This window comes from Drosophila innubila (genome assembly GCF_004354385.1).
Source record: "Drosophila innubila isolate TH190305 chromosome 2R unlocalized genomic scaffold, UK_Dinn_1.0 1_C_2R, whole genome shotgun sequence".
NCBI classification, from domain to species: domain Eukaryota; kingdom Metazoa; phylum Arthropoda; class Insecta; order Diptera; family Drosophilidae; genus Drosophila; species Drosophila innubila.
This window is the reverse complement of record NW_022995374.1, coordinates 12807885-12831563: the sequence shown is the minus strand read 5'-3', so window position 1 is coordinate 12831563 and position 23679 is coordinate 12807885. Positions and strand designations below refer to the sequence as shown.

Genomic DNA, 23679 nt, shown 5'->3' with positions numbered 1-23679 from the left:
GTAAATTGGGACAACGTTACTCGTTGTTGTTGCACAGTTTGAAGTTGACTTGCAAATTGAATATGGGTAGCTAGAAGTTGGGAGCTGCCACAGAAACCAAGAAACAAGTTGCGAAAGTAGAACTTGTCTAGTTGGACACGAAGTGGAATGTGGCAAAAGTGGAGCTGGAGTTGGCCCAAAGTCAAGTGCAGGGATGGCAACAGCGACAGCAAATTGTGGCATGTCATGAACTTGCAACAGTTGCGCACGTGTTGCCAGGCAACTGCAACAACAGCAGCTGTTACTTGTTGTTTGTGTTGTTTGTTTGCCCGTCTCCTGTTTACTTGTTTGTTTGTTTGTTGATTTTTACCGTGTTTCGTGTGCTGCAAACAGTTGGCTAATAAACTCGTGCGTTTTTTTTACTGACCATTTCACAGTGTCCACCTTTCCGTTAGCTGCTGCTGTTGTAACATTGATTTCTGTATAATTTTGTAATTTTCACTTTCACTCGTGCAAAACGCCAAATGGCGAGTTCAAAGCGGCCAAATGACGATTGTTGTTGTTGTTGTTGTTGTTGCTGCATTCAAGTGCATAACAACAAACAACAACAAACTATAAAGCATTTTTCAATCAAACTAACAGAATGTTAATAGCATAGCCAGAGAGTGTTAATGACGAAGAGAGCTTAAATGATATAGCGAGAGCGTCATTTGCAAAATGCATCAACAATGCAAGCAGCTTCCGTTGCACTGCTTTGCGCTCTCACTCTCTTCTCTCTCATTTGGAGCTGCTTCCTTCTCGGACAGCAGCAAGTGTTGTTGACCGCTGCTTTGCTGCTCTCAAAATGCCGTTGTGCATTGATTGAATGGCAGTAAAAACAACAGAATCTATCAATGCATTTGTGTGTGTGTGTCTATGCTTAATCACATTATGAGTGCATACATGTGTGTGTCTATCTATCTCTCTTGCTTCGTTCTGTGGGAATTGCTCTGATTTTGTTTTATTGCGCTTTTGTTTTGACTGCCGTTTGGTTTTGGCCTGAGCTTTTACAGCTCTTAATGCAATTAGGTTTTTGCAGCAACAATTCCCAGCACAAAGTTGATTGCATTAGCAGCGACTGCTTTCCCATAGCAGAACCTACTTAACTGTAATTGTATACTATATGCAATGTACCGCTAACTTTTATAAATTAATTAATCAACTCTTTTGCCATGTTAACAGGGCGTGCTGCTTCTTATTCTGCCACCTTCTCTGATTGCTCCTACTCTTCTCTGCCTACTCCTCCCTCGTTGATAAGATATCGAGATATCGGGTATGCTCGACTACAAGATACTTATACCTTATTTAAACAGATCAGATTTTTAAACGGAATTTCATTTTGATCTTTGTTTGTTCTCTTTGTTCATTTCACATTAAAATGTTGTAATAAATAAATTTGCTAGCAATATCCTATCAAAGAAAGGGTATGTATAAAAGAAATACCTTTTGAATGGCTTTTGGAATAACAAAATTGATGGGTAACACTTTATACTTTCGGAAATGTCTATTAAATACATTCGCACTCAGCTATAATACCCTTTTTTTTGTACATTTTCAATGGGTGCAGGGTTAAAAAGTATCTCAAAATGCAGAGGCAGCCAGTTGGAACTGTATGTTGGGATTTGTGGGGGCACCTTCTATGTTATTCTGCTGCCTGGCAGCCATTGTTGCTTGTGCCTTTGCTGTTGTTGCTGTTGATGTTGCCTTTTTACGTTTGCCGCCTTGTCATTGTTGCAAGACGATGACTTCCCACAGATTCACAAACAACGCGACAGAGTTTTCCCTTTCGTTACGTGACAGCGCGCCCAACAACAACTGCAACACAAAAAAGCAAGTGAGAACGCTGTTGCTGAGCATGCTAGACTAAGAGATACCCTCAGCTATCAAGTAGTTTCATTTAATTGCAAAAAGCATAACTGCATACCTATAATAGCCAGAGGTACCATTTAAGTGCAGGGTATACAAAACAATCACACGTTGCATGCAGTGACAGAGAGCTGGGAAAAGGGACAGCAAGTCAGAGAGAGAGCGAGAGAGATGCAGACACCCAACCCAAAACAAGCCAAGTAATCTGCATATCGCCGCCAGGCAGATCTTAACTTTTGTTTTGCTGCATTGTTCTTGGCTCGTTGCTATAATCATGATATATGTGTGTACATCGTATATAGCGCATATTTATACAGATATGTATATCTACTTGCACTTATGTATAATTGACAGCCGCTCATTTTCCGCCCGAATGCGGCGGCTTTCCCAAAGATCGTTTTGTTTTTTTTGTTTTTTATATTTCGTTTCGTGGTGTGTTTTTATTATAGATCTGCACTTTTCCTTTTTGGCGTAATTATAAAGAAAACTGGTACTCTAAGCCTTTTTTTGTACTCAATTTTCTTGTTTTTTGCTTTGATGCATTGCGTGGCAAGTTTGTCAACCTCCGATGCGTGGGTCTCTGGCGATATGACGCATCTGGCTAAAGAAACTGTAAACTTGGCCAATAAAAAATATGAAAGACTTCATCATATATATATATTTTTTTTTTGGTCTTATCAGCTGCTGCACTTGGCATTGGACACTCGCTTAGTCCCCCTTGCCACCCCCCTCTGTCAGCCCGTTTTGTGGCTTGTGGCACATACGACATCCGGTTTGTTGGCTCTTTTTGGTTGTTAGCCGTTGTTGACTTTGGTTGCTGGTTGCTGGCTGCTTGGCAATTTCCGTTTATTGACTCGTAAAAGACGCAACACAATCGTTAAATGTCACAGTTGTATCTCTGTCTAAGTTGTTGTGTGTATTTTGTTGCAATTCGGTTTTCTTTATGAAGCCTTCTTTGCAGTTGTCCCTGATGAGCTTTCATACAAGTCAGCTTTTGTATGTGAATACTTTATAATGTTGTTTCAGGAAGTGCTTAGACAAGAATGGATTAAAAATAAATACAATAATGCAACGTCTTGTAGAATATAAGTTTCCTTTTTAATCATGCCTTTCACTACAAAGTTTATATACTTTTTCGGTATTTTCTAGTTGTATTCTCTAATGCTTAAAAATGTACAATTCTTGCCCGTAAAATTCCTAACAAATAACCATTTTTGTATTAAAAAAATTAGTTCAAAACACAGAAAAAAGTACATAAACTTTGTATATTAATAACCATTCTACAGTTTGAATTATTGATACCCAATTTGCACTACAAAGTGTATATATACATTTTCATTTACTGAGAATTTTAACAGATGGCATTTCTTAATAAACGAAAAAAAAAAGGTTTAAAAACTTTGTAATGGAAAAAGGCTATAATTCAACTCAATTTAATAGATATTCTTAAGAAAGAAACTGTCAATTTTCTTTTAAATTATTTAAGTCAGAGTATATTCTAGCTACCATTTTAAACTTGGGAGCATTAAACTTTTCAAATTTTTAAGCCTTCCTTAAATCAACCAAACTTTAAAAATAAATGTTCTTAAGAAACTGTCATTCATTTAAATTTCTTAAACTTTTTGTAGATTTCTGTTAATAAAGTCTCTCAAGAAAATAGGGTATGTCTAGCATAGTATCATATCGAAGGATGGTTTGCTTTTTTGCATGCCTTTCGTCGAAAGATAAGATATTCGGAATAGCTGCAGCTGTTGCGGACAAGATAATGTATCTTTATCTTGTTTATCTATTGTAAATTATGCTCATGGTGAATGATTAATAACAAATGGATAGATAGATTAGATATACCTTACTGCGTCACATTGCATGCAGATTTAAATGCGTAACTGTAGTCGAAAAATCCCCCTATAAAATTGTGGCTTAACCTGAGTATTTAGCCAATGTTTTAGCCTGAATACTTTGTAAGGTCGAGTATGGGTCAGGCTTATGCGTCAGGGTCTTTAGTCGAATAGGGTATGATATCTAATTAGTCAGCCACTCGGCATTGGCATTTATGGGGCTTCAACTGTGGCAGCCTGGCAACCCTATTGTTCTTTGTCTTAATGAGGGTTGTCAACGTTGATTGCTGAAAGGGTTTTGTTCTTTTGTGTTTTGTTCTTCATTTTTGGGTTCGTCAGGTGGCAGAGAAAGTCACGCTCTGTCAGATAGCTTCTAAGTAAAGCGGCGCCATGCTGTGTCTTTGGCATTTCACAGCTTTTGAAGCTTATGCAAATGACCGGGCACTTGGCTTATCTCACAGAAATGGATGTAATAATAAACAAAAGCCGTAAGCTGGCTAAAATGTGTGACAGTTTCATAATAGGGCCCACCAAAAAAAAAAAGAGAAGAAGAAAAATAAGAATAAATGGTTGCAGTGAAAAATGTTAACCCAATAAAAGAAGAAGTTGACGGCGGCCAAGAAATGTTAATCAAACATAGCTGTACAATTCTAAGAACTGGCACAATAAAAGCCACTCAACAACAACAACAACAACTACAGCAGCAGCAGCAGGCAAAGCGCAGCTTAGAAGACGGACAAGAAGAAGAGAACCCAAAACGCAAAGAGAAGCAGCATAAAATAATAACAACACTTGTATAGAAGCTGGCGCACGCGCAGGCCAATTAAGAAGCGCGACTCTGCTATGCTGATGTCGACGTCGACGTCGAAGCCAACGGCAGCGTCAACGTCCAGTCATTCATTGAAGCATGCAGCGAGAGCTTTGACTTTGCTTTCTTTGCTGCAGTTGCGCGCTCGCTCCACTTTCGCTGTGTTTGTGTGCAAGCCGCGCTCTCTTTGGCACTGCTTGCTTGCTCTCTGGTTTCGTTTTACGCTCTCGCGCATGCTCAGCGCGCTCTGCTGCTGCGGCGGGCTTTGGAATTTTGTCTTTGGTTTGGGTCTTTGGCGCTCAGTTCGCTTTTAGTCGCGTTTGAAGCCGGTTGTCGTTGCTGTCGTTAAGCGCTTACGTTCTTTTTGCATTGTTGTCAACATTTGTTATTGTTTAATTTTGACGTAGCGTCGCGAGAAAGTCTGGCAACAAATGCATAAATTTTGCAGTGTCTCCTGAACGGGCGTGCGCGCCTCTTTTTCGTGTGCATTTTTCTCGATGACGCATAAATGCGCTTTGAGCCAAGTTTTGTGTATATTTGACGGTGCTGTGACAGTGCTCATTGGCCAGTGTCAATGTCCTTTATTTTTGGCGGAACAACGCCCAACTCTGGTTCATAATGTTGTGAACCAACTTTGGATTAGCCGCACTTTTCAAACGTAAGTTGCTAAATGCTTTAAAGCCATTCGACTCGACTCGATTCGAGCTTGACTTGATTTGGGCCATTTATTTTACAGCTTCTGCTGCTGCTTCTTCTAATAATTAAGACAAAAGCGCACAGCAACAACAGCAAACCGTAAAAATCAAAAAAAATACCGCTTGGGTGAAATTCCATTTCTCTTTTAGCTTTTTGATTTGTGTTGTTTTTTTTTTTTTTGTTTATTCGTTTACCATCTTTGAACGTTTATAAAAGTGAAAATCAAGTGACAATCAATTAAAATTCGAGACCAGGCAACGGCCAAAAGAAAAAAAAAAAAAAAACGAAACCAAAGCAAAGCAAAGTCAAAACGAAAAAAAATCGATTTTCAATTTCAAGCGACTGCGAGTTTTTGTTCTAATTTTGTCACACAATTTTATTTATGTTTTTTTTTTTGCTGTCTTCTTCTTGATGGTTCTCCGTGCTGCGTTGGCTCGATTTATTTTCGTTTCTTGACGTATTTTTACGGTACTTACTATGCGAGGCTTAACCCAAATTCACTTGTTGCATGTGCTGAATAAGCAAAAAATACTTGAAAAAATTACAATAAAAAGAATTATGCACAAAAATAAAAAAAAAACCTTGCACAGAATCGAAGAAAACTTTTTTCGCTGCCTTTCTATGGCTTTGCGTTAATGCAATACTTACAATTGGCGACTGGGTCAGGCCCAAGGCGGTTGCCCGACCCACTTTCAATATGCCACCCCCTTTCCACACCCCCTCTACCTGTCTGACACCTCTCCAGATATAACCCCCTAGTTGGAATGCCCGCTCAAATTACAAATGCGTTGACAGCTCGCTTGTCACTAACTAAACTAAACAAATTCATCAACAACAACAGCAACAGCCACACAAACAATAATAACAACAAACAGCTTTGTGTTGGATGTGTTGCCCATACTCGTATTATCGTAAATTGATTATAAACACATAAAATGCTCATTCTCACTCTATTGAATCTGTTGCTTAACTTTTTGTAATGCAAAATTCACATTTGGCTAACATCAAAAACGCTCCGAGTTTTTATGTCTCATTCTCAGATTAAATAAATTATATGTCGAATTTGGTATACACTCTTTATAGTATAAATATGTTAAGGTGAAGTAATGTTAAAAAATCCAAATTAGTACAGGAATTAATCTTGATATACCAATTAAATATATAGATCGACTAAAAATAAATGAAATTTAAGCATGAAAATTGCTTTCCTAAGCCTACTTTATTTATAACAATTAAAGCAACTGATTAAATATATGAAAATCGATTAAAAACTCAACTGAATTACGTTAAAAATAAGACAAACAACAACTAGTTATAAATACAAAACAAAAAAATTGAATCTTAACAAATTGCACAAAAATCAACAAAAAAAGAAAGATTGTTTAGGCGTTTTTAGCGCTGACCAAAAAACCAAACAAATAAAACACACACAATTTATTGGTGTTGTTTCTCTGTTCATAAATGGTCAGTTTGTTTTTGTTGTTATTAGTATATGAGGTGTATGTAGAGTGCGAAAATCGAATCGTTTCCCCCACATCCACTTGATATGTTGCGATCTCCGGTTCGAGTTCGAAATGCCGAAATGCGTGGGCTGCTTTGGTCGTTGGCCCCAAGGGTAGCCTCGTCTTGTTATACTTAGTTGTTGATAGCTAATATTATGTTTAATATATAAAAAGACTACAACAACTACGACCTTGTTTAGATATAAGTTTCATGTGCGTGTTTCGACTACACTAAACCAACTGAATAACTATATACTTTGTAATACAAAGTGTAGGCACTTTCGGGCAAATGACCGATTAGAAATCTCATCAGTTTCATGTGTTTGTCTTTTTTTTTTTTTTCATTTTTTTATTTTTTCTGTCGTGTGCTAACATCAAAGCGGGCGCCAACAATTTCAAATTGCCAGTTATTAATTGCCCGGACTCAAAAAGAAAAAAAGGCCAAAAGCAATGTAGCTGAGTTGCCAGGCATCTAAATATTACACACAATTTCGCAAATTGTTTAAGTTTAGCGAGGGTAAAATCACGGTTTCCTTAAAAAACATATGCAAATCGCATTAACATAAGGCAACTACTGTTAATAGCATTTAACATGACTGCAGTTGGGGCTTAACAGTGTGTGCAAGAGATTAACAGATTTATGCATGTGAAAATGTTCGGTGTATGAGATTAACAAAAGTAAGAATGTGTAAATGTTAAATAAAATACTGTCAAGTTAAGACTGTTAATTGAAATCAAATTAAATGTAAATGTAATAAAATGAAATAAATAAGTAAAGTATTTCAGATAGTTGTGTTTAGTTGGGGTTTTCTACTTATATATCAAATCGTAAATATAATAAATATATATCACATTCACTAGAAATTCCCTTTGAGTTATTGTATGCTCTTTACAATTAGTAATAAATTTGATAACTTTAAAGACAACCCTCGTTCACCAGACTTTGACGCACTCAACTAATACTTATTCTTTTTTTTCTTTTCTCTTGCAGGTAAATGACAAGAAGTGCAAAAACAACAAAATTTAAACATTTTCCAAAACGAAATTGAAATTTTGCGACAAGAATAACAAATGTTTCCAGTTCGACACCGCAGACAGACACACAATATACATATTGAAATACGTACTAGTATAAATATCCATAAAATAAAAACACACACTTGTGTGTATCTGTGTATGTATTTATGGCAATTATATTGTTGTATCTGTAGCTGTTCCTGTATCTGTAACTGCGAATGTATCTGCATGCTCTCGCTGCATACCAAAAAAAGAAAAATAAAATTAAGCGAAAAAAAAATAAATAAATAGAAGAAAACATGCAAGAAAAATGATTTGTTTTTCCGTAATTTTTGCGCACAAATGAAAAGCTTTCTAATCGCTTGACTGCCTCAGCGTTTTCCATTGCAGTTTGCGCCCTCGCAGCGCCTTGACATTTTCCGAATTTAATTTCGCTCGCAGCGTGTCGCGATTTTTCCAACCCATTCACATACTTATTATATATTTTATTAAATCTATATACATTTGTATATATACTTAAGTATAGATATATATTGTCGCACATTTGGCAGTTTGTCGCCGTGATTTTTGCGTCGCGCATTCGCTTTGGAAAATGAATATAGAGAAAAAATTCGCATATTTTGTCAAAGTGTTTGCTAAAGAAAAAACCACACAAAAAAGAAAAAATAGCATAGAAAAGTGTTGGAAAAACTACCGCCAATATAGAGCAATGTGATTGTTGTAGCTCACTTATTAAAAACATAACTAGCTCCATCAACAAGCATAACAACAACAACAACGTCATCTATAAACAATTCTTAGTATGGCTCTGACAATGAACATGGTCTTTCTAAAGGATTTACGTTCACGTCTCAAAGGATATCTACATGTATGTATATGAAACAAAACGAAACTTCATCGCATTCCAGTTGAAATTACAATTAAATAAGCATATGAATATGAATATGAATGTCTGAAAACAACTCAAATGATAGCACGCGCGCAATTTGCTTGCTTGAGTCATGTAGCAGTCAATATGGATACCCTATCATTTAATAACGACAGAGGGTGTATACGATTTACGCGTGTGCATGTAACATGTTGATAAAGACATATTATTTAATTTGTTAACTTTTTATTTTTTAATTTTAATGCTTATGAAACTCAAAATCAAATTTAAGGTGTTGTTTAATACTAGTTATGATATAAGGAGTCGATTAAATGTGAAGACATGAGATTTAAAATTTTCAATATTCAAAATTTTAAAGGGGGGACCCTTAGCATCAAAATCAAGATCTAGAGGCTTAAAAATTTTTTTAACGAAATAAATTAAATTTGAATTCAAATTAAAACAAGATAAAAAAGGTATAAAATATTGACAGAGTTATGAATGAAAATTAAACGGTATAATAGGATATTTACCAAGTGTGCCAGTCTAATAATAATTATTAATTGAACGTGGGTTGTTTCTTGCTGACTTTTCTCTTTGCTAGCATATCTCTTTTGCTCTCATTCTTGCCCCATTCTTCCCTTTTTGCCTCTGTCTCTCTCTTTGTCAGCCCACACGGACTGCGTCAAAAGAAAGCCACAAAATTTAGCCATTTACTGTTTCTGACGTCGCCTTAACCCAATCCTAGTTCACTCTTCTTGCCCCTGTGTCTCTCTTTCTCTTCACTTTTCTCCCACTACCTCTCTGTTTCCATTTCCATTTCCGTTTACCAACCCCCTTGCCACCATCCGTTGCAGCGTCTGTCAGTTCTCCAAATGCAACTGCAACATTTTGCAACTTTCTCAGACAGCGGCTGTCATCATCATGACCGCCCTGCAGACTCGATACCCAATGCTTATTAAGAGTGTACGAGTATGCATATAAGTATTCATACTCGCACTCACATTCGCACTCATACATTTGTATCTTGTATCTTTTGTCTCTGCTGCTTTGCACTTCACATATCGCTATATCGCATATTATGCTGATTATTCAAGTATTCGTAAGTGTGTTGTGTCAGTTTTTTTTTCTTCAAGTAACAACTTTGGCTTTCTGCAATTGCATTATGTAATTTTTTCACCTCCCTACTCTTCATTCTCCCCTTCCCCCCTGGCGAACCATTATCGTCAAGATGTTTTATAAAGAATGCGCCGTGTTGTCGCTGAGCCGCTATAATTTCACATACTTACGACAATGAACGTCTCATAAAACATTTCCCAGGAGCTTTTTATTTATTTATTTTTTTTTGTTTTTTTTAGTGAGAGAAAAATGCAACAAAAAACTAGATATTTTAAACTTATATGAAAATTGTATAGTCAATGATGATATTAGCGTGAAGTTATGTGCTTATAACTTGATTAGGTTAATGTCTTAATCTGTAAGTAATGTGAATTGCGATACATAGAAAGTGGATGTAGGTTTCAGATGACCTTTACGTATTTCCTTAAGCTGATAGATTTAAAGTTAAAAATTAATAAAGAGGAATTCGGAATATGTAATTATTTTTATTTCAATCGAAAAATAATGTAATAAATAAATAATGAGAAATGTATGAATTTAAAAGCTTAAAGATTTCTTATTAAATTCAAACTTGTTTTATCGTAAGGCGAAGTGAGTAATGCTTTAAGGAGAAATGCATCACAAAAATAATCAATAATAATTAAAAATGTAATTTTTTTCCGATTGTTTCTTGTTACTCATAGGTTCTGATTGACTTCCAAATAATATTGAATGAACTGATTTTGGTCTATAAAACTTCCCTGTATTCTTATCAGCTGAAATCGTGCGTTATTGTTAATAGTTTTCGTAATAATACCATGTGCTTAACTCTTCCATTCCAAGGTAATGCTTACAGACCTTTGATAGAACTCGCTGTAAATGAACGTTGTAATGTTTTAATGCAATCATTATTGGCCGGTCAATAGACGTGTATCAGCTGCGTTCTGTTATCAACTGGGCCGAAACCAGTTAGCCTGGCCAGTGTCGTTGGTTTCGTGAGTCAGTTCGTCGTGTTGGCCAGCTTCGTGACAAATCGTTGTCTCGTCGTTTGTCTTCGCCCGCCCACGAATTGAGGTTCGGCTCTGTGAACGCATTTATTGGCACTGAATATGGCATTAATTTCACTCGAAGTTCGATTGTTGCGGTTAACGGGACGCGTGCGGGCAAGTGTAAAAGAATTTGCAACAAGTGGCAGTGGCAGTGGCAGTGGCAGGCTTCTCTAACCTGCCACATTAAGTGATTAGAATATTGTGAAATTTATACAATTCTTAAAGAGTCAAGGCCTAAGCATGTGATAAAGCTAAATCTATTAAGAATTTCGTCATATCTTGCTACACTGTACACCAAAATGTGTTCGAGTGTGTGTGTGAGTGTGTGTGTGTGTTCGAGTGTGTGTGGATAAACAAACGAGCTGCTTGAATATACATTTTGCTAGCTAATTTGTTGGCCTGGCTTATCGCCATTCACGGTCCCAAAGAGCCGATAAGAAAGCGTTGCGCAGTGTTTCCGTCCCTGGAAATCGGAAGGGCATTCCAGCCTATTAATTATAAAAGAATTTTTTTTTTATTATAAAAAGAATTTCTTGTTGTTGTGCAATTAATCAAAACTACAATGCCCTTCCCAACTATACATTTCATCCCATAAAAGTCTCATTAAGCTGTCCAATTGTTAAGACTGATAATATTTTTGGATATGGAGAAATTCTTATGCATATTCATGGCGTTTTGCCAAGTCACAAACGTGGCCAACTGACAGCTGCTGCTGTTGACCATATTAAGCTAATTGGCAATGAGTCAAGTTCATTTTACAGACACAGTTCACAGTTGCCATTATTTAATGCAAATTTTAACAGGCAATTGGAAACGCTTTTGCAACCAAGTCAACTCTCACAACTTTCCTATGGAGATATAGTCTAGATTTGAAATCGAATGGAATATATTTTTTTTTGATTTATAATTTTCAAATTTAATTTTAAATGTCAAATAGTTTCTCTGTCAACTGTTTTATATTAGACAATAAAGGCATGCTCAAAAATATAGTAAACTTATCTGATCTTTTTCAAAGTCAAGTTGCTTTAGTAAACCTATAAATAAGTATAATTATATATACCTTCAGAGTGCCTAACTTACGTGACAATCCTATTACACTTCTCCCAGTTCTAATAATAATATTTATAGCAAAAAACTTCAAGTTATAATAACAAATTGCCAGTTGAAATCGTTCACTTACTTTGTAAGTTTGTAAATAAAAAAAAAAAATTAGCTAAGTAAACAAAAGGCAAATGCTTATGTACCGTATTTCCAGTGTATGTATATTTATTATTTATGTTTTTTTTTTTTAAGTCATGCGATATATAAGAAATTGTATGTACTTTTTCTTATCTGGCATTACCAGACGTATTTATAGTGCCATGTTGTGCTAACTGTCTGTGTGCCGCTTTACGACATAAACAAAATTCTTTCAATTTAGATAAATTTCAGATAAAAATTGTAAGCATTACTTTGCTTCAATTTTCCCCCTATACTTGAACGTATTATTATGTATTGGTATCATACCTTACCACAAAGCAAAAATTATATATTTTTTTCTTTATACATATTTAATCAAATTATTAAATACCTTCTGTAACACTTTCGATTGCTATCGATCGTATCAATTGATATTCAGTTTTTAATAATTTATGGTCTCATATTTTCGTTCTTTAACAATTGTAGAAAGTTTTAAACGATTCTCAGAATTGTATACCGTGAAAGTTTCGAACAATAAATGATTTCTACAATGCAATTGAAATTGATTGAGACTTCTAGTCTTCTTTTTTAATTTGCATCTTAATTGTTGTCGCAATGAGTGAATGAATGACTGAACGAATGAATGTAGTTTGATATCAGATCGGAAATGTATTGAAAAAGAGAAGAGACGAAGAACAGAAATTTATCAGCCTCATTTAACTTTCTCGTATTGTCGCTGCAGTGATGATGATATGATGATGATATGACAATCTAGAACCAGTCACAGCTAACTTGTTTCTCCCATTGTTGTTGTCGTTGCTGTTGTTGCTATTTCCTCTCTCGCTCTCTTTTTAACAATCTGTGTTACATTTTCTTGATAACTGACAGTTTGAGAAGTCGTGTGAAAAGTCGACACAAGTCGTCTAATTACCATGAACTGGTCACAAGAAATAACAACAACAGCAACCACAATAACAACAAGTAAAACACAAAACGAACCCAATTGAAATTCTAACGAAAAGCGTTAAAACAGAAAACCTCCCAAAAATGTCGAATTTGGTTAAACGAATACGCAGCATGTTGAACTCACAACCGAAAAATGAGGCAAGCATCGCCAATGTGGAGGTGGAGGTGACACCCAGAAAATGCAACACATTGCCACGGGGATGCAGTGCAACATCATCATCGTCGAGAAAATCTTCAGTGCGACGTCGAGCAAGTGCCTCCAGGTTGTGGCAACGTATCGTGTCGAATTTCGAGTCATCCAATGGGGGAATCTTTTACACAGATACCGTGATAAATTATTCTGGCGAACAAATCCAAGAGGCAGGCATCATAATAGAATATTATACAATAGATTTGTTTTTTAATGAATTATAAATATTTAAATTTCATTTTTTGAATTATTAAGCCAAGATTTGCAGGCTTGGTTATAACAATTATATAATTTTTAAATGCATTTATCACTATTTTTTAATTTGAAATGCTTAAATGTTAAGCAATTTCAACTTGACCTAATGAGCTTAATTTTTATATTTAGTAAAAAAAAGTTTAATTAATAATTTCAATCAAAAATTTTATTACATTTTTTTAATTCTGTTAATTTTAAATTTACAGGGCGAATATATAAAGCATCCTGTCCTGTATGAGCTCAGTCATAAATATGGCTTCACAGAGAACCTGCCCGAGAGCTGTATGTCCATACGGCTGGAGGAGATTAAAGAGGCCATAAGACGCGAGATACGCAAGGAGCTGAAAATCAAGGAGGGCGCCGAGAAGTTACGGGAAGTGGCCAAGGATCGTCGCTCCCTCAGCGATGTAGCTGTCCTTGTGAAGAAAAGCAAAAGTAAATTGGCCGAGCTGAAATCGGAACTGCAGGAACTCGAGAGTCAAATATTGCTGACATCCGCCAACACGGCGGTCAATAGCAATGGTCAAGGTGAGTCCGAAAATAGTTTTTGGGCCTGTATAACTTGCCAAATGTCATTTGTGCAACTGTTTGTGGCATTAAAAAATAATACTCAAATAAAATACCGTTCTGTTGTCATTTCGTTACGAGCATTTGACACGCAAACCTTCAACTGTCTGGTTATGCATCCATCCATTTATCTATCTGATAGATACATTTGTATCTATGAAACGCTTTGCGTGTTGTCTTACATTACCTGGCGCGAAATACTTATGCATTTATCGTTTACTCTCGTATCTGTAGCGAAACACTTGGCTGGTGTCAAGTTTTTTGTGCTTCAAAATACCCTGTAATTAAATAAGTGCAGAAAAAGGGTATATTTATGCAGTGAAATAGGCAATTTTAAAGTTAAAAAAATATATATTGGGTTAGACAATGTTTATTTTGTGTATTTCTAAAAGGTTATAATAAATTTTTAGTTTGAAATTCATTTAAAAAACTATTTAACTACAGGCTATGTCATAGTCGAAAGCATTCGCATTCCTATGTGTTTTGTTTAGCTTTTTCTTTTAAACTATTGACACAAGTGGCATGAAATGTTTTGCTTTTTCTGAATGTGACTGCTCAACGTTTTGGTTTGTTCGACTGCCTCGTTGTTCTAGCTGCTTCCGTGTTTGGCCAAGAGCAAGAGCAACAGCAACAGCAGCAACAACAACATGTGCCATCAGCTAACATCTCTTTAGATTTCATCAACATCATCGACATCATCATCTCGTTTTGTGTGCCGTTGAAAGCTTCATGTGCCGAATTGATTGATATGTTTGGCAGCAGCTGCCAGCGAGCTACAACAAACATTTCATATCTCTCTGCAGCGATAGATTAACATTCAACGTTGCAGCCAGAAAATTGTAGAAGGAGAATTTCCATGGAAAATGCCTGATAAATGGTTCAACTCGCTGAGCATGAATGCATAGCTCAAAATCTAATCGATTGAATGTAAATTGCATTTCAAATTTCCATAAATATTTATTCATAACTTCAAGAACAAAATATGTTAAGGAAATAAACTATAGCTGCAGTTTCTAAGTTATATGAATAAATGCGGCTTTGCATGACACAATTTTAAATCTACAGAATCTTCAATATTTTCATCGTTAGTAAAATTTATAGTATTAAATACCATAAGTTTATTCTATTAAAAATATTCTTCTAGCTCTCAAAGTTGCCACACTTTTCTTTGCTATACTACTGCTAAGTCCTTTCACTTTTATGGTCAACAAAAGAACTATCTATATTCATGAAAAAGCATAAAATCCCTTCCCCACTTTCCTTTGTTATTCGTCGACTCCATTTGTGGCAGCAGCTGCATGCAGCGTGCTCTCTGCTTGCAACCTAATTGACGTGTATGCAACCGCAATAAACTGTTAACTGTAAGCTGTAAATAAACCGAGTCTAAAGGGCGCTTGGACACGGTGGGTGTCATCCAGTTGTTGGATCAAGTGAAGCGACGTTTAACCATGTTAATCACAGCTGACCCTTGACCCTTGACATTTGACAGTTGACAGTTGACAGCATGTGGTTAAACGGTTTGACACTCTTCTTGGTAATCAACATGTGGCCAAGGTCAGTGTCAGAGAGAAACAATTGTTGCTTATTGGACAGAAGTACTTTAGAGTTCGTCTAGAAAATGATCTGTAATTAAACAAATTTAATGAAATAAGCGATATATTAAGAAGTACAATATTAATTTACTTAAAGATACGCTGCAATTGAAAGAATAAAATAAAAAATAATAATATTATGACAGTTAATTATGCATAGAAGCGTAATATTTTAAATATTCTTAGTTGAACTTCTCTAAATTTTCATACTGAACTTCTCGCTTCAAATTCGTAATTCATGGTTCGATTACACTTTTAACTGAAATGAAGTATAATTATATGCAGAACATATATATTTTCAAACTTAGCTGTCATAAGGAAAGCAATTATATGAACTTCTAAAAAATTTATTTACTTCAAGTACGCTATTCGAACTTTAACTTTACTTTGTCAAACTGTTCAATATTTTATTAAATAAATTACACCTGCTGTTTAAGAGACCCAACCAAACACCCCAATTACAGGGTATTTGTATATATAATAAAAATCCGATAAAACTGTTGATAAATTTTCGCTTTTTTTTCTGCTATTTTTTTACAGAATCAATTGCGTTTAGCGGCATCGATGGCAGCGGTGGTGCACAGTTTGGCGGTGCCGTCGGTGGTTACGGCGTAAACAATGCAATGGCTGGCGGTGGTGCAACGGCGACTGCCAATGACAAAGTGCTGGCCTCGCTGGAGAAGCAGCTGCAGATCGAGATGAAGGTGAAGGCAGGGGCAGAGAATATGATACAATCTCTGGGCATTGGCTGCGATAAGAAGCTGTTGGCGGAGGCGCATCAGATGCTGGCGGATTCCAAGGCCAAGATTGAGTTTCTACGCTTGCGGATCATTAAAGTCAAACAGAATCGCGAGCAGGCGGATCGCATGAAAGCGGCCAGGCAATTAACAGATGAACACGGTGTGCTCGGCATTGCCGGCAGCGGATTAACACAGCCCCAGAGCCTGGAGACGACGCTGGAGGAGCGCATTGAGGAGCTGCGTCATCGTTTGCGCATCGAGGCCGCCGTCGTGGATGGAGCCAAGAATGTTATACGCACGTTGCAGACGGCGAATCGTGCGCCAGACAAGAAGGCGCTGCAAGAGGTGAGTCTGCTCTACTTAATACCTGCGACTTATTGTTAATTAGATTAGACTATATACTACACATCATAGAACTGGCCGTTGGCCAGGTAAGTACGCGAACGCGGGGGCGGGCTAATCCCAAGGCCTGCCCACAAAAAAAGTGAGAGAAAAAGATAGAGAGAGAGAGTGAGAGAGAGCGTGGCGTGTGCCACACGGCGTATGATTCATATTGCGCATACGTGCTGTATGCTGCTTGCCTTAAGGCACCCTCAAAAAGAATAAAATAAAAAAAAAGTGAAAAAAACGAGGCTAATTACGCGGCTGTTGAAAATATTTCAATATTTTCCTCGTGCTTTATTTTGTGTCTTTAAGTTGATGTGCTAACTGTCGCCTCATTAATTTACTTGCACTGTATTTCAAAATTCCTTCTTGGCGAGAAAGAAGAGCCCTACAGACAGTGTGTCGACACTGTCCACTGGCTCATTAGTAACAACTGTGAGTGGTATATTCGACTGAATCGAGCAGTTCGTGGGAAAAGTGTACTCCACTTTAGAACGTTGTCAAATCTTAAGAGATTTTCTTGGGGAGTGCTAATTTTATCATCATTTGGTCTCGTATTTAATTTTGCTTTAAAATTGAAAAATTTCAATTTTTCAAGAAAAAAATGATTAAAAAAACTGACTTAATATCATTTAAAAATGAATGTTTTATTTATTGTTTCTTTTTTAAGAGTCTACACTTGTCGACTTGCCACATTTGTTGTCTTATTGCCTCTCCAGCCATGCAGCTTGTTGCACAATATTTCCGACTTCCTGTCGCGTGGACAGAAGATTGCTTTGTCCGTGTCCGTGTTTTGTGATTTATTTGTGTTGACTGAGGCTGTGGCTTTGTTATTCGACTCTTGCAGAAGCGCCCCATTGCTTTTTGAAGAATACAAATTACAAATTTACCAACCGAGACGGACAGAATGCGTGGCCTATATAGACCACGAATCCTCTACAGAATGTGTTCCATTTCATATTTATTTATGCGGTGTGTGTGAGTGTGTGAGTCTGTGTGTGAGGGGGAAAATTCTTGATGGTAGTGCAGTTTTTGACATTAACAGATGCTGCATTCGACAGATGTTTTTCTTGGATGTTTTCCCGATGGTTCACATGGTAATTTCCCCTCTCCCCTCTCATGTTCTGCCATCAGAGATAAACAAAAACGGCCAGCCAAAATGCCCTTTGCACATTTGGTGTGTTTGCTAAACATTAATAGAACTATGCTGAATAGATATACATATATCTTTCAGTCTATATCTATATAGAGTTTCAACAATCTATACATATTTGAGAGAGAAAAGATCTAAGAAAGAGAGATAAAGAGAGGCCAAGACAAATTCGGTTGTACGAAATGAAAAATAATTTGTTCTCTAGCGAATTTTCACGCATTTTCAGTTTGAGTTCAGTTGCCGTTTGGGCTGCGTGCGCGTTTTTCGCCGTTTTTCCGTTATTTTCTTATTTTTCGTTTACCGCGTGTCGCTTTTTTAATTTTCTTTTTTTTTTTTAAAGAGATTTTTAAAGACTTTTTTATAATTACTTTTCGGTCTGCGACGCTTTTTTAGTTTAAAAGTTTATGCAGATGTAATTAAAAGCGACTGACGCTTACACTATTAAACCGTCAAAAGGCAACACACAGTGTGTCACACACACACACACACACACTTTCAGTGAGATTCCAGGCATAGACATTACGCATACGCAGCGTGTTTCAAGTTAATTTAATTTTCTTTTTTTACTAGAAATTGCGTAATTCTTTATTATATTTTTCCGTTTCTTGTTTTTGGTAATCGTGCTGCATTTTTATTTTTGTGCGTGGTTTGGCTCGAATTTGGCTTTTGAGGTCATCTTGCGATTTTTATTATTTTACAACAGCAACAACAAATAATCGACTGAAGAATTTATAAATAAATGCACATAAAATTAGAAACACAATTTTACATGACGCTTGAAGAAAAATAAAAACTGAAAGTGTTTCGTTTTGTTTTCTCATGCCTCGTTGAATGAAGCTAAAAATAATATTTAAAAAAAAAACGAAAGAAATTAATAAGAAACATCAAGAAGGCAACAAATAACAATCAAATCGCCCACTGTGCGAGGGTGGCTTAAAAAGTGCTTACAAACATGTTAAAACATTCAGTATAATGATTTCATATTGAAGTGATTTTTCATTGGAAATACTGATGAAGTCATGCGAAATTTGTACTTTATATAGATACATAGATAAAAATAATTTTTTTAGGAAACTGATGATTCAGTTGCTTATGCCACATTTATAAATGTTTTATCTATGGCAGTTATTTTTAGATTTTTCAATTAGCATTTTCATGCTATAATTTTGAGTAAATTGTTTAAAGATATTAGTTTGTTTTATCAATTTGAAAGGAGAACTGAATCAAATCCATTTAGGATTGAAATGAAGAAATGAAGAAGTTATATGATTTAAAATAGATTGATATCACAAATATATACTATATTATAAAAAATAGATTTTAGGTTAAATGGAAAATAAAACAAATTGTTTGTGGAAAGTTTTGAGCTTTTAAGAAATGAGAATTTATTCTTATTAAATAGAGTGTTAATAAAGATTATTTGTTAGCAAGAATCAGTTGTTAATTGTCAGTTTGTTATCAGTAAATTATTATAAAATATAAATTCGAAGAAATGTTTTGTTGATATCTCTATGTTTCAATCACTTTTTAAACGACCCTCGCATTGGATTAGTTTGCACTATCAAGAGCAACATTTTCCGTTATATTTTTAGCCTAGTCTATAAGAATATAAAGACTATATGCCGCATATCTGTGCAGATCGCGTGTTGTATATCAAAATTGGAGGCACACCTTGAGAAACGTTAGCAACATGTGTGTGTGCCTCTAGAGAAAAGTGTGAGTGTGTGCGGGGAGGGGTCGGCAACATGAGTGAAATGCGGGGGGAAGGACCTCCGTTGCCTCATGAACTCACAGCCGAGTGGACAGTGCGGGCACAGTTGACCTTCGCGCGGGGCGGGGAAGCTGTCCAGAAGGAATACAATGTGCAGGAGCCACTGCATCCGGTGCGTGTGGTTTACAAATGGTGCACGCCGGCTACAGAGCAGGAGAAGGTAAGCAAATAAAGTGCAAATTCAACTCGGAATCCAACTAAATGTTGCCACATCAATGCAGGCAACGGCTGCCACAAGTTTCCGCAGCACAAACTCGTCGGCAACATATGCGGACTCAGCATTTGGAAGTCCACAAGCATCGCGAGTTACACAGCCAACAGACGAGGCAACAGCTGCAACAGCTGCAACATCTGGCGGTGGCGTCACCGCACAGGTGTGTGGCACGCGTTGTCGCAGCACTTGCAACATTGTCGTCTCGGCAGTGGCCGACTTTCTGCCACAACAATTGGAGACACAAAACGAACCCTTTGTCTATCACAGCACAGTGAGAGCACAACAATTGAGGGATGCCTGCTCCCAGACAAGCGACACGGAGGAGCGACAGCGACGTCAACCCGCCTACGATCAGCGACGTGCCACAACGGAGGCACTCATGAACTTTTCCAGTCGGCGGCACGCGGAGGAGGCGAACACATATGTGGTAAGTTGACAGGAGCAATTCAACTTGAAATACACCAGTTGACACTGCGTCAATTTGAACCACATACATTCTGATTACCAAGTCAATAGTTCAAAAAAACAGGAAATAAAGTTCAAAGTGTCCAGAATAGGGAAACAAAAATTAAAAGAAAATACTAGATATAAATATAAATTAAAAGAGAATCATTCAGAGCACAAAATGTAGATAATATCGATTTTTTTTTTTCTAATTACAAGTTTCCTCGTTTTAACCAGTGCTAGAATAAAGTGCTAAAATTTATATCAGAAAATATTTTATAGATAAACTCTTTGTGTATTCGAAAAAAGTGCAATAATTTATATAAAAAATATTTTTTATCAAAAATAATTCCGCATTCTTAGATAAAATTTTTATAGTTTGGAATTTTTCTAATTTTGGACTTTTCCTTCTTATTTTTATTTTTCTGAACTATTTTTTATAACAAGTTTTCTAGTTTTATGTTCCTTATTTTTCAATTTTGTTCCAATTTTCGTATTCTTAGAATTGTTTTTCTCATTAGGGAATCAAAATGTACAGGCTAGTGTGATCAAATTGACTTGCTTGTCAACGAGTGTAAATGTAGCATAATCTCTGATTAATCGCTGTTGATCGTGCTTGCAGCCAACCTACTCGACCACGCCCTCGTCCACATTCAAGTCGGCGTCCTTGCCACGCATACCACCGCTGCCTGCCTCCACACAGTCGCAGTCGCCCAGGCTGCCCAGTCTGGGCGAGAAGAAGCCGCGCACTGTGCACATTGATGTCTATTGCACGGGCTCCGAGGAGGATGAGGACGAGGATGAGCAGCAGGCGGATGCAGATGCCTCCAACTCGGATTCCGACAGCAGCAATGGACAACATCCCTATGAAGTGGACTCCAATTCGACGCCACAAACGGTGCTGGACAATGAGCAAATGCTGCTGCGTCATCAGCGAATCTCGGGTGGCGCCATGCCGCGTCGCCTGGCACAGAAGTCGCCACTGCCAAGTGCAAAGCAGGAGCAACTGCATCTGGGACACGGCATAACCAAGTGCAGCACCGCCGAGGAGGTGGTGGAGTCTAAGCAGATGCTCTTTCGCCAGCACATTGGAGATCAGCGGGCCGTCAAGCTGGCCAATCTTCGGCAGAAATACATGCGCCAGCCCAGCGATGAGACGCAGAGCAGTTCCTATCCAAACTCATCCCGTTCGACGATGCCACGTGATGCCACCTGCAGCAGCGTGTCCAGCGTCTTGGCCGGCGACTGTGTGGACTCCTCCTGGAAGGATACCGATGAGCTGGACACACCCAGCATGCCGCCATTTGCAACGATCAGCAAATCCGATAGCTTTGATTACGAGAACTCGCTGGATCGTGTGCGCATCCGGCAAATGGAGCGTCTCTGGTCACGTCAGCACTCCATGGAGCAGCCGACGACGATGCCGGCGACCTCGACATCGACATCGCCTTATCCGCACTTGACAACGATCACGGAGGTGCAGACGCAACGTGGTGCGTTCCAGCGCAGCGATACTTTGCCCTCGGAGTCGGATGGATTCTCGGAGACCAATGTGGGATTCAGCACGTATCCGGGACGGCAGGTGCATCAGATGTTGCATCTGCAACGTAATCGTCCTGGTTTCCTACAGTTCTTTGGTCCGCCCGCAAGTCCCGAGCCACCGCAGACAGCGCCGGTAATAACAACAACAACAACAGCTGCAGGAGCTGCTCCTGCCATCGATCCCTTCAAGCGTCTGCATCCTGGCTATCGCTGGAAGAGCGAGGCACGCGATAATCTCAGCGTACAGGCAGCTCCGGGCTCTCCCTCCTCGGAGCGCAGTTCCCCACAGCTATTGTCCACCGCCAGCACAGTGGTGCGTTGTGGCAGCGAGGCACCGCCCAGCACCACATCGGCCACCACTTTTGGCACCGTTGCCCCATCTCCACTGTTGCCCCGTCGCTTCGAGATCTCGCGTGATAGTCCTAGTTTGGCCAGCGAGACGTCCACCGTTGTCTCCGGTTACACCCATGAGCATCTGGAGAAGGCACGCCGGTTTGGCAGTGTGGTGACCATGCGGAAGCCAGGTCATCATGTCGGACCCACCAAGAATCCCAATTGCCACTGCGAGAGCTGCCAGCGTTGGCTCGCCGAGCGTTTCCAGCTGCGTGGACGCGCCTTCTCCCTTGGAGAGCGACCGCTGCTCCGACGACCGCAACCTTAACTGGACTAGTCATAGAACTCAAATAGATAAAGCAAAGAAACCATTGCAGAGACTTGGAAGTTTGTCTGCTTCTTTATTCTCCTATTGGAAGTCAAGCTGGATTAATGGGAATTTGGGATCTTATTAGAAATCAATGATCTCAAGTTTTAGAAAATTGAATAATTTCCACAGGGTTCTCCGGATCTTAACTTCCTTACATATAACATCTAATGAAAAACTAATCGGTAACTATTGTAGAAGAAAGGAAAGAAAGAAGCTATTGATCTGAAATCTCTAAATCTGGCAACTCACCCAAAGAAAAATTCAATAAATTGTAAAGAAATTCTTTATATCCTGACTTCCTTTTATATAATTTCTTTCGATCAAATCGATCAACTTGTACTCGATCTTTTTCAATAATGATGAATCAAAATTTCTATCATAAATGAAATAAATTGACTTCAAAGTAGTTATTTATATTTTATGTTTAATATTATTTAAATAGATTATTATACTGATCTATTTGAATGTTTTGAACAATTTTATTTCTTTAGGATAAACTAAATGATCATTTAATATGTCTGCTAAGTCTTTTAAAATTCAGACTCTGCTGTGGTAATTAAACCTCGGTTCCAATCGATGTTAAAAATTGTTTTGTTGCTTTAGCTTGCATTTAACAATCTGCTTAAGTTTTCAATCTTCATCATTAACTTACAAATCCAAAATCAATGCCGAAACTCAAACCAATACAAACAAACCAAACCCGATCGATCCTTACCAGCTGTGGCCGTAATTTAGGAACTTAAGCTTAAATATTGTTCAACATGTTCCTCACACACAGATAAAATGTGCGGTGAATCAGTTTAATTGTTGGTAATTAAATAAATTAATAAATAGGTGTAAAAAAATGTTTTTAAAAGGTTGTTTTTATTTAAAAATATTATAATATAATTATTTAAATTTTTAGTGCTTACAATAATTGTTTTTTTTTATTATATATAATTTCAATATGATTACTTAATAATATAAAAAGAAAAATTTAAGAATATATCTCAATACATTAGTATATAAATGTTTCTGCAGTTATTATAAAAAATATATTATTACTAGTATATTTAAAATGTAAAGATATTTAAAACCAAAGAAATATGATATTTATATGCTATAAATAAATAAAGATATTTAAAAATAATATTGTAAAAGAATAAATTGAGTCTAAAATGGGTTGCTTAAATTTATATTATTTTTAATTAATGAACCTAATATAATTAAATAATAATTT

General features: G+C 37.2%; 2 protein-coding genes across 13 annotated transcripts in view; both read left to right on the top strand.

Annotated features, from left to right (window-relative positions):
- The window catches only part of LOC117785271 (serine/threonine-protein kinase N), a 41838-nt gene that overhangs the window by 9329 nt on the left and 8830 nt on the right, over positions 1 to 23679 (top strand). For 5 of the 12 annotated variants that reach the window (XM_034623210.1, XM_034623208.1, XM_034623202.1 and 2 more), the window contains exons 1-3: positions 12433 to 13265; positions 13557 to 13878; positions 16050 to 16594. In XM_034623210.1, coding sequence (XP_034479101.1) covers positions 12987 to 13265; positions 13557 to 13878; positions 16050 to 16594 — 1146 coding nt within the window. In that variant the 5' untranslated portion in view covers positions 12433 to 12986. Of the gene's footprint in view, positions 1 to 4838; positions 5189 to 7719; positions 8614 to 12432; positions 13266 to 13556; positions 13879 to 16049; positions 16595 to 23679 lie in introns of those variants that run through there. The other 7 variants (XM_034623205.1, XM_034623212.1, XM_034623214.1 and 4 more) reach the window with 4 other exon arrangements.
- On the top strand, positions 19410 to 22755 carry LOC117785276. The gene is made up of 3 exons (XM_034623217.1): positions 19410 to 19717; positions 19779 to 20198; positions 20838 to 22755. The coding sequence occupies exons 1-3, from the start codon at positions 19532 to 19534 to the stop codon at positions 22416 to 22418; spliced, it is 2187 nt and encodes a 728-aa protein (XP_034479108.1). The 5' UTR covers positions 19410 to 19531; the 3' UTR covers positions 22419 to 22755.